Here is a 16,896-nt window from a genome sequence, read left to right on the forward strand (position 1 = left end):
GAGGCGAGACCAAAAGTTAACGCCACAAACTGATAATGCTCCCCTCCCACAGCAAAGCGTAGAAAACGCTGGTGACTGGCACATATTGGATTGTGAAGGTAGGCATCCTTGATATTGATAGAGGCAAGGAAATCTCCCTGACGCAGGGATACCACCACAGTTTGAATGAATTCCATTCTGAACTTGTGTACCCGCACAAAGCAGTTGAGCACCTTGAGGTCCAGGATTGGACGCACTTTGCATTCTTTCCTGGGGACTGTAAACAGGTAAAAATCCTAAAAGCGTTCAGAGGTCTTGTAATGCCCCAAACAGGCGCAAGTTGGAAGGAAAAAACCCTGGGGACAAGAGCGAAACTTGATCTTGTAGCCGGACCGAATGACTTTGTGGATCCACTTGTCTTGCACCAGGGAAGTCTACAGATCCGGAAACCAGCGAAGACACCCCCCCACCCACGATACCGGGGAGGACACACCTTCATGATGAAGGAGCTTTATCTACGGATCTGGAGAAGCCCGATCTTGGCTTGCCAGACCTGCTTCGAGCCCTTGTCAGTCAACCCTGAGGGACGAAAAAACTTCTTATGAGCTGAGAAGGAAGGCCCATGTCTAATGGCTGGAATACACGGGCCGAATATCGCCCGATCATTCGACCACCGACTTAGGAAAAAGTGTTCATTGGTCGAAAACGTTGCCAACATACACAGGCCGAATATCGCCCGACCGTTTGACCGCCGACCATCGAAACAGTGCATGCGTGATGATGTTCTACAGATTTTAAATGAATGACCTTAACACCAACGTATAGAATATCGTTCGTTCGCAAACGAGATGACAGAATTTTTAGTTTTTTTCAAACGGGATTTTTCGTTCACAATATCGATATCGGTCACTGATGGCTGGGCATTAACAAGTAGAATATCGGCCGATCTTTCGCTGAACGGAAATTTTCGGCCGATTTTCTTATCGTGTATTTCGGCCATTAGACGAGGTTTCTTGCCCTTAGTAGCCTGTGGAAGAAAAGTACTCTTCCTCCCTGTGAGACATATAATGATGTCATCCAGGGTAGCTCCAAACAGGCGATCTCCTTGAAAAGGAAGATCAGTCAATGCCTTTTTTGAAGTCTGATCCGCATACCAGCACTTGAGCCAAAAGACACGCCGAAGGACCCCTGCCAAAACAGAGAGGCGGAGCCATCAGGGGAGCCGCATCCAAGGAGGCATCACAGATAAACTGCAGCCCCTGGACAAGCGGGTCCGCCAGCTCGGCAAAGGCAGGGGGGAGCAGTTCCCCCTCCAGGTGACGGTGTAAGAGCTTAGCCCACTTGGTCAGTTTGAGATACTAGGGCAATAGTGAATACCGGCCTCATTTTAATTTTTAAAAACTCTAGAACTATTAAATCTCTACAAAACCTGCATTACAAAAAAGTTAAGTTTTAAGGACAAATATTAACCAATTGCCGACCGCCCCACGCAGATTTACTACGGCAGGACAGCTCGCCTGCGCATAATCACGTAGATCTATGTGATTATGTGTACGTGATTAGACACAGCGGGAGCCAGACCAAAGGAGGAGCTGCGGCGATCGCCGCCAGCCTCACACGATCTTCACAGATATGGACAGAAGACCCACCTGCTTATGTAAACAAGGCAGAGAGAGATCATGTGTTTTAGCTAAGCTGAAACCCTGATCTCCCTGTGCCTATCACAGAGCCCCCCCCCCCCATAGTCCACAGAGCCCCCCCCCCCCATAGTCAGTAAGCACAAACAGGCATACATTTAACCCTTTGAGCACCCCCGTGTTAACCCATTCCCTGCCAGTGTCATTTATACAGTAACATTGCATATTATTTTAAAAATAAAAGGGTGCATTGGATCAAAGGACCCAGACCACCAGGCGGCGCTGATAAATCATATATACATGGTAAATCTGAATGTGAACTATATTCCAAGGACACCCATGATATTAAATCCAAAAATAAAATAAAATAAAATACAAAATAAATAGAATTTGCAGTATTGGGATAAATTATAGTACAACAATAAATATGTCTATAAATGCTCTATAAACAAGTCCAATTAATAGGGGATGATCCTGAAGTACACCATGTGAGGGAAATCCTATAAACGATGTAAATAGTCCTTCACCACGCCACATCCCAATGGTAATGCACTCATCAGAAATCAATGGGTAAAAGGCACATAATATCCTTTGAATGAAACCAAGACCTCAATGACCACCCCAGACTGGGTCTTCTTAGGCAGATAAAAGCAGTAATCCTGGAATAAGCAATTCTCTCCACACCATTCTCTGAAGAAGTCCAACGACGATACGCGTAAGGGTGTGACTACGTGGCTCTGTCAAGCACCTGGACTGCTGCATCTATCCATCGCTCCATTCCACTGCTGGTCGGTGACTGGGTGAGGACAAGTAATGCAGGGCCAGCTGTTTTAAAGGCTTGTCATATATGCTTCAGTTTTAATTTATTGTTGTAAGTGCAATGTGTAAGGTGGGTTTGTATGGGGTAATAAAGTAATCATCATATTACACTGTGAGTGGCTCCCTCCCCTCTTTACATATGTTGCATGTCCTATAATTGGAACTGACTTCGGATGTTTCTGGGTGGAGAGTTGTGATAAGAATCCTGGTTATCCCCCTTCCTGGAGTGAAGAGGAATGGTGAGGAGAGAATTGCTTATTCCAGGATCACTGCTTTTATCTGCCTAAGAAGACCCAGTCTGGGGTGGTCATTGAGGTCTTGGTTGCATTCAAAGGATATGATGTGCCTTTTACCCATTGATTTCTGGTGAGTGCATTACCATTGGGAGAGGCTGCATGTGGTGTGGTGAAGGACTATTTACATGGCTTATAGGATTTCCCTCACATGGTGCACTTCAGGATCATCCCCTATTAATTGGACTTGTTTATAGAGCATTTACAGAGCATTTATAGACATATTTATTGTTTTACTATAATTTATCCCAATACTGCAAATTCTATTTATTGTGTATTTTATTTTATTTTTGGATTTAATATCATGGGTGTCCTTGGAATATAGTTCACATTCAGATATACCATGTATATATGATTTATCAGCGCCGCCTGGTGGTCTGGGTCCTTTGATCCAATTCACCCTTTTATTTTTATTGTCATTATTTGTTAGGTGGCAGCTCAGTACTTAGAGATTATCTTCTTACCTCATTGGCGCAGGGTGGAGACTTCCAGGTTGTTCTTTCTTTTTTTCTTTTTTTTAGTGCATATTATTTAGCACTGATTACTGTATTAATGTCACTGATCCCAAAAAAGTGTAAAAAATGTCAATTAGGGGTCTGATCTGTCCGCCGCAATGTCGCAGTCCTGCTAAAAATCGCTGATCGCCGCCATTACTAATAGAAACAATCTATCCCGTAGTTTGTAAATGCTATAACTTTTGCGCAAACCAATTAAAATACTCTTTTTGGGATTTTTTTTTTTTACCAAAAATATGCAGCAGAATACAAATTGGCCTAAACTAATAAAAAATTAGATTTTTTAAATTTTTTTTATTGGGAATGTTTTATAGCAGAAAGTAAAAATATTCACCAAAAGAAAGCTCTATTTGTGGGGAAAAAAAGGACATCAATTGTTTTTGGGTACAGCATTGCACGACCGCGCAATTTTTCGTTAAAGTAACGCAGTGCTAAATCGCAACGGCCTGGTCATTAACCACTTAAGCCCCAGCCCTATTTCGGACACTTTTTATTTACAAGTTAAAATCAGTATTTTTTCCTAGAAAACTACTTAGAACCCCCAAACATTATATATATATTTTTTAGCAAAGACTCTGGAGAATAAAATGTCGGTCATTGCAATATTTTTTGTCACGCGGTATTTAAAACCCATTTTTTTGGGAAAAAATCTTAAAAAATCACATTTCACTGCATTTAAAAAATACTAAATAGTAACGTTAGCCCATTTTTTTTGTATATTGTGAAAGATGATGTCACGCCGAGTAAATAGATACCCAACATGTTACGGTTTAAAATTGCGCACACCCGTGGGATGGCGACAAACTACGGTCAATAGAGATCTCAATAGGCGACGCTTTAAATTTTCTTAACGGTTACCAGTTTAGAGTTAGAGTGTAGCTCTTTTTTTTTAAATTATTGCTCACTCTCTGGCGATACCTCACATGTGTGGTTTGAACAGCAATTTCATTTGCAGCTCGAGTTCTGTATACGTTTTTTTTCGTACGCGAGCGAACGGTGACGGGGGCGGCTAATTTTTTATTTTTTTTTAACTTTATTACTGATTTAAAAAAAAAAAAAAAATCTCATCACTTTTATTGCTGTCACAAGGAATGTAAACATCCCTTGTAACACCAATATGCAGTGACAGGTACTCTTTATGGAGGGATCGAGGGTCTAAAAGACCCTCGACCCCTCCACTACACTTTCATGTATGCAAAACGCCGAAAACTGCATTTTTGCATACAGCCGTTTTTTTAATCTGCCGCCTTTTCCAGCAGAGTAACCCGGAAGTGACGTCATGGACGCCGCACCCGGTTTACGTCATCGGAGACCCGATTGATGCCCTTTCCGGCTTTGATCGGGACTCCATCCAGCCGGTGGACGCGCCGGCTGGGTGCTCGGCTCTCCCGGTGGGACGGGAGGCCCGTTCAAAGTCACGGAAGGCAGCGGGAGGGGGGGGACGTCCCCTCCCGCTTACCCGGGTAACGATCGAGCGGCTCCCGAGCCGCATCGGTCATTACTGACAGAAAGCCGACCGTCGGCTGTAAACCACGGTACCGGGATGGTGCCTCTAGATAGAGGCAACATCCCGGTATAACACCGCAAAGTCTGCCGACATATATATATATACGTCACTTTGCGGTAAGTGGTTAAGGGAGTAAAACCTCCCAGAGCTGAAGTGGTTAAATGCCTTTTTTCCACTGTTGCAAGTGTTCAAAATAAAAAGTTAGATCCCGAGACATAGTCTCCAAGTACAGAATGTGTTTATATTTAATAAAGAACTGAATTAGAAAAAGACAGACAGGGGGCAAAGGACTAATCGCTGGTATTGCCAGTGGTCCCCTTGCCTCTGATTTTTTTTCCCCAATTTTTGACTAAACAAGCCTTGTTCTGCGATGTGTCTCTGTGTGGAGGTGGCCATCTTGGTAGAGGAAGGGCTTTGTTCCCTTATGTCAGAGCCTCCAGCAAGAACAGTGAGCAGCACAGCACTGATGCCACCAATTCTAACTCCAAGTTTCTAGAGCAGCCTTTTTCAACCTTTTCTACACAGATGAACTATTGAATATCTTTCTGATCTCAGGGAACCCCTGTTAAAAATTACTATTTCTACAACTCAAAATACATTAGTGTGATGGTCAGTGGGAAGAATGCTGCTTACACTTGTGGTCATTGGGAAGAATTACCTCCATACAGATAGGTAAAATGATCAATGAGGTTAATGGGAACTTATCTGAGAGGTAGAAGTTGCTTATTGCTCAAGGAACCCCTAGCAACTGGAGGAAACCCTAGTAAGAAAATCCTGTTTTAGAGATTAGTAGCCAGAGTCACAGCATCTTAGATCTTACATTGCAGATATACAGCTATAAGGGTATAGGCACAGGAGTGCCTAGGCAACCTTCTATACCAGGAAGTGCATCAATATATTTCAGCAGGAATTCCAGACAAAGTACGTAGTTCAGGGGTACTGCTTAGGTGCAGTTAACACTTCTAAAAGTTCACAAAAGCATCGCAAATTTTCACTTTTTGAACTCCGTTCCACTTTGAGGAGTAGTGTACAGGAGAAACATGACAGTTTCTCAGCAGCACATTGTATATAAATAACAACTCACATACAGTATGTACCAACATTTTTTTGATATTAAGCAAAACTCACCCTTAATAATTCTTCTGGAAGATCTCCACCTTCATTAATTCCACGATTCATTGATATAAAACGCTCTACTGATGGTTTGTCCCTTACATTGGGATTGTGTAAACTGGTGTTCAGCATGATGATGGCAAAAGATAGGACGTAGCATGTATCTGATATAGAACAAAGAACAGCATTATTGAAAAGCCCAGAAGTACACATTCACAAAATGGAAAATGTATACCAGCTAACATCTGATAATTAAACCATAAAAAGGTGCATGGGCATTTTAACATGAAACCTGATAGGACTGCAAATGTTAACTCCTGAAATATTAGAGTCTTAAGCCAGTCATACAAGGATTAGGCATTCCCCCATCAACACTCACTGTGTTGATGGGGAAATCAAGCAATTTTCTTTCCTTACAAAAAAAAACATATTCTCTATGGGCTGAATAGTAATTATTGAATGAAAAAAACAACCGATAAATTTAAAAACAAAAAGCAGGAGGCAATATTAAAAACCCATCCATACATGATACTGAGAAGCAACGATGGCTTAAATCACCTTCGGACTCCTTGTAACTCCAGCATTGTGACCTTTGCATGTAGGTTCAAAATAATTCTGATCTGGATACAATTAATTTACATAGCAGAAAATAAGCAGGGGGACTAAGACTCCCTAGTTTGGCTTTGTGTTGGTCAGATTAGTGAGCAATGCTAGAAACTCAAACAAAAGACCCAGAGAGCTATAAGTAGATAACAGGTAACACTGTGGCCCAGTACAACCAAAGTATTACATTTACAAATAATATTACAATATTAATTGTCTTTATAAAAATTCCAACCAAGCTCCCCTACATTGAAAGGCTCTCAACGAAAACAGAGGATGTACAGCAATAGTGCTGGAAGGCTTGTGCAGATCTTAACCACTTCAATACCGGACACTTTCCCCCCCAGGCCAATTTGCAGCACTGTCACACTTTGAATGACAATTTCTCGGTCATGCAACACTACCAAAATTAAATTTTTAGAGCAGGACAGTACAAATACACCCAAAATAGTTACATAGTTATTCTGGTTGAAAAAGAAAGAAGTCCATCCAGTCAACATAGAGGGAAAAAAAACCCCATATATGCACACACATATAGAAAGCCTCCATATATACAATCCTGGAACCCACAGCTGATGTAGAGAAAGACAACCCCCCCACCCCAAAAAAAGCATGATCCTATTTGCTCCAGCAGGGGAAAGAAATTCCTTCCTGATCCCCCAACAGGCAGACCGATATTCCCCAGATAAACTTTACCTATAAATTTTTGTATCCAGCTATATTATGTGCATTTAGGAAAAAATCCAGGCCAGAAACAGCTCTTGAGGCAGTCTGTTCCACATTTCCACATCTCTTACTGTGAAGAAGCCTTTTAGAGTTCACTATATGGACCACTTATGTATTTACAGGCTCTCCTCACTTAACGACCAGGTTCCGTTCCAGCGTCCAGGTTGTTAAACAAATTGGTTGTTAAAGGAGGATCCACAAGTAATCAATATTTTCCTAACTACTGTACTGTATTCTGAAAAAAAAAGTCTAAACACAAAACTCCAACTCAATAACATTGTTTTAATTTGGATAAGTACAGAAAACAAAAATATAAACAACAAAAATCCTATACTGTACTGTACAATACAATGATGTACAGTGCCCAAAAAGCTGGTCGTAAGTCTGAGCGGTCGTTAAACAGGTAAGACGTTAAACGAGGAGTGTCTGTATACATGTTGATCATATCCCCCCCTTATTCTCCTCTTCTCAAGAGAATCAATTCAGTTCCTCTAATCTTTCCTCAAAGCAGAACTCCTCCATGCCTCTTATTAGTTTGGTTGCTCTTCTCTGCACTTTCTCCAGTTCCCTGATATCCTTTTTGAGAACTGGTGCCCAAAACTGAACTGCATATTCCAGATGAGGTCTTAGTAATGATTTGTAAAGGGGCAAAATTGTATCTCTCTCTCTCTCTGGAGTTTATACCTCGTTTAATACAAGAAATCATTTTGCTTACTTTGGAAACTGCAGCTTGGCATTGCATGCTATTATTAACAACTTCTGGACTGGAAGGATTTGCCCCCTTCTGGACAGGCCATTTTTTGTGATTCGGCACTGCGTTATTTTAATGCACAATTGCACTGTCATGCGATGCTGTACCTAAACAAAATTGATGTTCTTTTTTTCCCCACAAATAAAGCTCTCTTTTGGTGGTATTTGATCACCTGTGCGATTTTTATTTTTTGCACAATAAACAAAAAAAGAGTGACAATTTTGAAAAAAATAAATAAAAATTTTTTTTACTTTCTGCTATAGAACATACCCCCCCCCCCAAAAAAAAATGTAAAATAATTTTTTTCATCCTCTTTTGAATTTGAATTCTGCTACATATTTTTGGTAAAAAAAATCCCAATATGCGTATTTTGATTGGTTTGCGCAAAAGTTATAGCGTCTACAAACTAGGGGAAAGATTTATGTAATTTTTATTTTTATTTTACTAGTAGTGGTGGCGATCTGCGATTTTTAGCGGGACTGCCACACTGCGGCAGACAGATCCGACCCCTGCCATTTTTGACACTTTTGGGAGGGACCAGTGACATTACTACAGTAATCAGTGCTAAAAATATGCACTGTTACTGTAATGACACTGGCAGGGAAGGGGTTAACCTAGGAGTGATCAAAGGGTTAAGTGTGAGCCTAGGGGAGCGTTTTCTAACTGCATGGGGGAGGGACTTGTGAAATGAACACAGAGACCTGTCATCCTATATAGGATGATCACAGGCACTCTGTGATCATTCCAGAGAGAGCGGTCTGCTGCGTTTACAACAGGAGACCGCTCTTCTCTCTCAGCGGCGAGCATTCGCGGGGGCCAGGTGGCAATTGGTGCCGCCGGTCCCGTGGATCGGCATCCCCGCTGCCTAGTGGCCCCCAGAACCATTGATTCCCCCAGTTGAACTCCTCCTAGTATGTAAGATGCATGTATATTCTTAGCCCCCATGTGCATAACTTTACATTTATCAACATTAAACCTCATTTGCCACATAGTTGCCCATTAAACAGTGCATTGAGGCCATCTTGTAAATTGGAGACATCCTGTAAGGATGTTATTTCACTGTATAGCTTGGAGTCATCTGCAAAGACTGAAATGGTACTTTTAATCCCAGACCCTATATCATTTATAAATATATTCTAAAGCAAGTGTCACGAAATTGAACCTTGTGGTACATCACTGATAACCTTTGGGACCTTTCTCATGGGCTTTCCAATCAGATCTGCCTGCCAGTTTTTCAGGCGGACCTGATGGGATGCTCCATGCACCCCTATGGAGCGGCGGATGTCAGCGGTGACATGTTCGCTGACACCCGCTGCTATCCGATGCGATCCTGTCTGTGAAATCCAGATGGATGGAAAACCTGGAGGATCGGATGAAAACGGACAGGCGGACTCCTCCCATAGAGGAGAGTGGGGGTCTGTCTCTGCAAAGTAAGGGGAGACGGACCTGTCATCGGCCTGCTCAGCGGGCATCAGCGGTTTGACCCCCGCTGAGCAAAACAGAGTCCCTCGGGCAGAAAGCCCATGTGAAAGGACCCTTAGACCATTCGGAGTAAGAATCATTAAGCACTACTCTCTGAATTTTGTCTTTTAGCCACTTTTCTATCCATTTGCAAACTGATTTTTCCAAGCCTGTAGACTTTACCTTACACATCAGCCATGTGTGGGGAACTGTGTCAAACACTTTTGTAAAATCCAAGTATACTACGTCCACAGCCACCCCTCTGTCTGAGGTTTTGCTTACCTCCTCATAAAAAGAATTTGTCTGACAACTTTCTGTCTTTCACGAATCAATGCTGACTTTTTCTTAAGATGTTTTTTTTTTCCTAGCAAAAACTCACCGATGTGGTATCTTCCCAACTATAGAAGTTAAACTAACAGGTCTATAGTTACTTGGTAAAGACTTTGACTCCTTTTTAAATATAGGCACCACATTGGCCTTATGCCAATCCAGTGGTACTATTCCAGTCATTAAAGAGTCCCTAAATATTAGAAACAATTACTTTGAAGTGACATAGCTCAACTCTATTAGGATATGTGGATGCATGTCATTTGGTCCAGGTGCTTTATTCACCTTTATTCTGTCTAAATATTTCTGGACCATACCATATGTCCAGAAATGGACCATATAAATTTTGAGCTATAGTGGATCATTTGGGGCTGTGTCAATACCATCCCCATTATGGACATGAGTTCCTTTATGCTCCTTTGTATGTACAGAGCTGAAGAAGGTATTTAATACATTGGCCCTCTCTCTGTCCCCAGTCACCCACTCCTATTTTGTAAAGGGCCTAAATGCTCAGACCTGACCTTTTTACTATTATTAGATTTGAAGACTTTCTTTGGGTTTGTCTTATTCTCTTTTGCAATCTGTTGCACGTTTAGAATTTTTGCGGCCTTGATTTCCTTTTTACATGCTATACACTGTTATTGTCCTTGCAACATTGATAGTGTTACTTAAAGCGATTGTAAAGTCTTGTTTTTTTTCCTATAAAAATAACAAACATGTTATAATTATCTGCTCTGTTGCAGTGGATTTGTACAGAGCAGCCCACATCCTTCTCTTCTCGGGTCCCTCTTCTGTGATCCTGGCCTCTCCCTCCTGTTCAGTGCCATCACAGCTTGCTTGCTATGGGGGCACTCAAGCCGAGTCACAGCTCCCTGTGTCCACTCAGAGCCCTGACCCTATGGTGCCGCTGCTGTGTCTCAACCAATCAGGAGGGAGAATCTCGGACAGCTGAGACACTCGTGGACATCGCTGGACAGAGAGGGACCTTAGGTAAGTCCTAGAGGGGGTCGAGGGGGCTGCTGCACACAGAAGGCTTTTTATCCTAATGCATTAATAACCTTAAAACCACTTTAATCTTTTTTTTTTTTTTTAAAGCTCTTTTCTTGTCATTTAGGCTCAATGCACACTAGCTTATTTTTAAGCTTCTAGAAGCTACTTTGAGTGTTTTTTTTTGTTTGCACCTAGAAGCAAATGGTGTTATTCTATGTGTCCATGCATAAAGTTGTAAGCTTGAAGTGTTTTTCATCCTCGGAAAAAAAAAAAAAAAAAAAAAAACTTTTTTTGCGTTTTTTGGGAGCAATTTGCAAGCTGAAGAAAAAAGCCAACAGCTTCTAGAAGCACATAAACTGCTGCGCCTTGTACCCAGCATGACTTCTGGTTAATGATGTCACAAGGGGTCAGTGTCGCCCAGTGGCATCATCGGGTGGCCATGCCCCTTAGTTTATTTAGCAGTGGGAGGCGGCAAATCTGTTAAACAGCAGGAGCCTTTGTTGGGTGCACACCTTTTTTTTTTTTTGGGTCGGTGGTGGATGTTCTCTGTGATGGATCTACACCATTTTTTATTTTATGATAAGGGACTTGTCAAAAACTCAGTGTGTGTGGTTTTATTACATTTTTTTGGTGAATGAGTAGGGGTACAACGTACCCCATACTCATTCACATAGAAGAAGGGGGATCTGGGGGCCCCTGTGTTTATATTTAGTTGTCAGCAGGGAACAAAAAAAAAAAACAAGCAAATATTATTGGTCATGTGACAGGAAGTGTATTTGTTTTGGGAGAGGAGAGAGAAGTGTTTAGTACTGGGAGAAGCAGTGTGTGTGCCCGCAGTGTGTCTAGGCTTGCTCCACCTCCTGCTGGGGTAAGGCGGGCTCAGGTGGGGACTTTGATGTAAGGGGGGGGGGTGATGCAAGAGGGGGACCCAGGTGGGGACTCTGATGTACAGGGGGGGGGCAGGACTCTAAGGTACGAGGGGGGGCTCAGGTGGGGACTCTGATGTAAGAGGGGGAGGGTCAGGTGGGGACTCTGATGTAAGAGGGGGAGGGTCAGGTGGGGACTCTGATGTAAGAGTGGGGGCCCAGGTGGGGGCTCTGATGTAAGAGGGGGGCCCAGGTGGGGGCTCTGATGTAAGAGGGGGACCCAGGTGGGGTCTCTGATGTAAGAGGGGGGCCCAGGTGGGGTCTCTGATGTAAGAGGGGGGCCCAGGTGGGGACTCTGATGTAAGGTCGGGATGACACAATATGTGGTGTGAACATGTATATAAAAAAGGACATGAACTGATTTCAACATGCAAAAAAAAGTCACTGAAATGCTCACATCAAATATGCAAGTTGTTTCATCAGATTTAACGCATATGTGTGAATGAGCCCTAATTTGAAATAGGGTTACAATAACACCATAAAATGTTGTGTGTGTTCATGACCCACTATAGTTTGAATGCAGCCTGGACAAGGAAGGGCTCAACAAAATATTAGACAGCTAAACCAGCTATGCAAACAGAAACTAGATAGAACACGGCAGGAACCCAAATAAAGGCATTATCAGTCTAGGAAAACACCTATGATAGTTTTTTTTTTTTTTGCAGTCATCATTGGAGCTGCATACAGTCCTCAGTCATACAGTATATACTGTCCAGAATAAATATTTACTTTATGCAAAAGCAAGAACTTAAAGCTGAACTCCATGCAGAAAAAAAAAAAAAATCAAAAATTTATCGAGCATGTAATCGATACATCATTAAATTTATTTATTTTTTTGTTAGTAGTGCAAGTATATGAATTTGAGTCGCTATCATCTCTTGCAGTCCTCTCTACAGTCTATAGAACAGAACTCAAAGAAGGGGAGGGAGAAGAAGCAGAAGGAACAAGCTAATAGGAGGACAGAGCAGAGTGACAGAGATAATCTCATCAGTGTGCTGCTTTTCCTTACACTGCACAGTCACTTAATGGGGGGTAAAACTTCAGCAAAGAGATCAGGTCCCCTCCCTTGGTAGACAGGGCTGGGTGGATATAAATAAATCTCTCTCAAGTAAAACAACTACCATGCATATATTTATTCTGTGCATTAAGCTATTTGCCTGGAGTTTGGATCCAAGAAGATATAAGCCAGTAAATTGGCTGGTGCATTAAAACAGTACATATGCTACAAAGGAATAAAGTTAAAGTAAATACCTTGTTGTAATAATAGTGAAAGCCAATGCCATATGGCACCAAAAAAACAGGCTGATCAGGGCAATGTCTGTGGTACACATTTTCTAGCTGCAAATCAGTCAGATGCCAGATCCCAATGTCAGTTGCATTCATAAAAAACAAATGGCGTTAAGCCACACTCCCATATGACAAATCATTACGAATAATCGTTCTGAAAAGTTTTACTGAAACAATTTAAATCAAGGAACATCTGTTTGGTTTCATTTGTGTGGGAATAGCTTAAAAAGACTGATTCTGGGCACCAACTAACTAAATGTTACAAAAAATATCAAATAGGTCTGAGATCCACAAGGTTGGGCTCAACATTCATTATTTAAATGAAAACGAAAAGGTCAGGTTCACAATATAATGTTGCGGTAACGTGCATTGGTACACTGCAGTTATTCATTTTGAATGACACCCCAAGGCATTAGGGCCATGCAACTGCGCTTTAGCAAACTACCATGTTCTGCACTCATAAAAAAAGGATGAGGTGCAGTTTTAGCTGCCCTAAGGGTCATTACCCATACAAAATACATAATGTCACACCTTCACCTATCCTCCTGGTCCGACTGATCCATTTTAAAATATTACATAGATATAATTTTACAAGATTGAATAAGATTTACCCTAGTTGCCCACCGGGCTGCTGGCATTGCCAGGCTCACCCAGCCAATCACATACACAAGATTTGGCACTGCCCTCCAGTGCAGGTATTTTGGTTGAGTGTACAGAGTTTTATTGCTAGCCTAACAACTATTTCTATACCCCAGAAGGTGGATGTCTGTAACCTAGGGTTGGTGGATGCCCTGGCCCCCTCTAGGGCAATCTGTACTTTACTAAGTCTACTCCTATTTTATACCCGGAAAAGCATTATACTTAAATGGAGGGTCTCCACAGTCCCTACATTAAATATATGGAAATCGCTGGTCAACTCAGCCATCCCCTTATACAAGGATATTTGAATAGGGGATGCCCTAAGAAATTTAATAAAATATGGGATGTCTGGCTGGAGTCTGAGACCACTACCACAGGGAAGAATAGCCCTGTAGATAGCCCACCCTAAATTCTCAGACCCTTACCCAGTTTCAGCTAAGCCCTTTATGCCAATGTGCCTGATGCAGTATATTGTATGTCCAGGCATGGTCTTGCTTTTTTGTCTTCGAACTCCTGGGCTGCGATTGATGGGGTGACAAATGACCTTTAACGATGCAAAAACAATATTCCCTCATCCTCATTGGTAATACTCTCCCACCCATTTTTAAGCAGCAAGCAGTGGGATGTTAAGTTTGATTAGCGTTTTTTTTCTTGATATGCTTTGTTTTTATGTTGTGAGCTGGGGTTAGGCCAAAGGCTCTGTTTTGTATCTCTTATACTTACATACAAACAATTAAAAAAAAATTACATAATGTGTATTAACACACAGGACAAATGTTCAACCTAGCCTGATGGGTTGGGCACAATTTATGGATAAATGTTTTTTAAATACATTTGTTAATTTCAGCTTCAGCTACTGAGCTCTATATACATTTTTTTTTTTTTACAACAGATGGGAAGAAGAGACTTAACAAGGAGCTTTTCTTGCTATTTTTCTTACTGAATAATATGCAGATGATAAAATGCAAGCCTTCTGATACCATGAATGCCTTGCAAATTCACAACAGGCTCTTGCTGAAACCATGATCTATAGTACCATCTCTAATTTAGCTTCAGACACAAATAACTCAGCCACACATAATACAGCCGTACTCCAAAGGGTTTAGACTTCAGCATTTTAGAACACAATGGTTTAAAACAAAAATATGAGAGCTTTTCTATTCTGTTCAGACTAACCTGTGGACTGAAATACCCCAGGATTACACAGACAGTAACGTGCTGCAAAAGCTTCCATCATCCGATCTATCTTCTGGGCCTCACCTGGCAACCGGAAACTCCACAAAAACTGTCTGCAATAATTAAAAGCATAATGAGAAAGTCTGAAAGAGGTAGTATGATTTTCAGTTATATGCTGTATACAGGTATTTGCATTATGGCATGTGTGTACAGAAGGGCTTATTTTAAAGAGACCCTGTCACCTGATCATTCATTTTAACAACAATCTTCCCATAAGACTTTAAGTACAGTATCTCACAAAAGTGAGTACACCCCTAAAATTTTTGTAAATATTTTATTATATCTTTTCATGTGACAACACTGAAGAAATGACACCTTGCTACAATGTAAAGTCGTGAGTGTACAGCTTGTATAACAGTGTAAATTTGCTGTCCCCTCAAAATATCTCAGCACACAGCCATTAATATCTAAACCGCTGGTAACAAAAGTGAGTACACCCCTAAGTGAAAATGTCCAAATTGGGCCCAATTAGCCATTTTTCCTCCCCTGTGTCATGTGACTCGTTAGTGTTACAAGGTCTCAGGTGTGAATGGGGAGCAGGTGTGTTAAATTTGGTGTTATCACTCTCACTCTCTCATACTGGTCATTGAAAGTTCAACATGGCACCTCATGGCAAAGAACTCTCTGAGGATCTGAAAAAAAGAATTGTTGCTCTACATAAAGATGGCCTAGGCTATAAGAAGATTGCCAAGACCCTGAAACTGAGCTGCAGCACGGTGGCCAAGACCACACAGCAGTTTAACAGGACAGGTTCCACTCAGAACAGTCCTCGCAATGGTCAACCAAAGAAGTTGCATGTGCTCAGTGTCATATCTAGAGGTTGTCCTTGGGAAATAGACATATGAGTGCTGCCAGCATTGCTGCAGAGGTTGAAGGGGTGGGGGGTCAGCCTGTCAGTGCTCAGAAAATATGCCGCACACTGCATAAAATTGGTCTGCATTGCTGTCGTCCCAGAAGGAAGCCTCTTCTAAAGATGATGCACAAGAAAGCCCCAAAAAGTTTGCTGAAGACAAGCAGACTAAGGGCATGGATTACTGGAACCATGTCCTGTGGTCTGATGAGACCAAGATAAACTTATTTGGTTCAGAAGGTGTCAAGCGTGTGTGGTGGCAGCCAGGTGAGGAGTGCAAAGATAAGTGTGTCTTGCCTACAGTCAAGCATGGTGGTGGGAGTGCCATGGTCTGGGGCTGCATGAGTGCTGCCGGCACTGGGGAGCTACAGTTTATTGAGGGAACCATGAATGCCAACATGTACTGTGACATACTGAAGTAGAGCATGATCCCCTCCCTTTGGAGACTGGGCCACAGGACAGTATTTCAACATGATAATAACCCCAAACACACCTCCAAGATGACCACTGCCTTGCTAAAGAAGCTAAAGGTAAAGGTGATGGACTGGCCAAGCATGTCTCCAGACCTAAACCCTATTGAGCACCTGTGGGGCATTGTCAAACGGAAAGTGGAGGGGCGCAAGGTCTCTAACATCCCATCCACCAGCTCTGTGATGTTGTCATGGAGGAGTGGAAGAGGACTCCATGCCCAGAAGGGTTAAGGCAGTGCAGGAAAATAATGGTGGCCACACAAAAAATTTACACTTTGGGCCCAATTTGGACATTTTCACTTAGGGGTGTACTCACTTTTGTTGCCAGCAGTTTAGACATTAATGGCTGTGTGTTGAGTTATTTTGAGGGGACAGCAAATTTACACGGTTATACAAGCTGTACACTCACTACTTTATAGTGTAGCAAAGTGTCATTTCTTCAGCGTTGTCACATGAAAAGATATAATAAAATATTTACAAACATGTGAGAGCTGTACTCACTTTTGTGAGATACTGTACGTGCATTTAACATATTTATTGCATGTTATTTACCTTTAAAAGCCTCCCTTGCGTAGACACGCAAAAGCCCTTAAACTGCTGCTGGGCACCAACATCACGCATGTGATGTCAGCAGCCTCAAAGCCGCCACTCAAGTGACACTCTTCAGCATTCTCCTTAGATCTTTTCCCCCGCAGCTGCATAAAGGTGCGTTTTTGGTACGGTGAAGACAAACACACAATTTAAAAGGGATGTGTTTTTTTTAAGCT

General features: G+C 42.0%; 1 protein-coding gene across 2 annotated transcripts in view; it reads right to left on the reverse strand.

Annotated features, from left to right (window-relative positions):
- CYTH3 (cytohesin 3) overlaps nt 1-16,896 on the reverse strand; it is a 291,259-nt gene that overhangs the window by 86,858 nt on the left and 187,505 nt on the right. For both annotated transcript variants that reach the window (XM_082261091.1, XM_082261090.1), the window contains exons 7-8: nt 14,750-14,862; nt 5,879-6,027 (exon numbers count right to left, since the gene is read on the reverse strand). In XM_082261091.1, coding sequence (XP_082117217.1) covers nt 5,879-6,027; nt 14,750-14,862 — 262 coding nt within the window. The remainder of the gene's footprint in view (nt 1-5,878; nt 6,028-14,749; nt 14,863-16,896) is intronic.

The sequence above is a fragment of the Pelophylax lessonae genome (genome assembly GCF_965119305.1).
Source record: "Pelophylax lessonae genome assembly, chromosome: 6".
Taxonomy (NCBI): domain Eukaryota; kingdom Metazoa; phylum Chordata; class Amphibia; order Anura; family Ranidae; genus Pelophylax; species Pelophylax lessonae.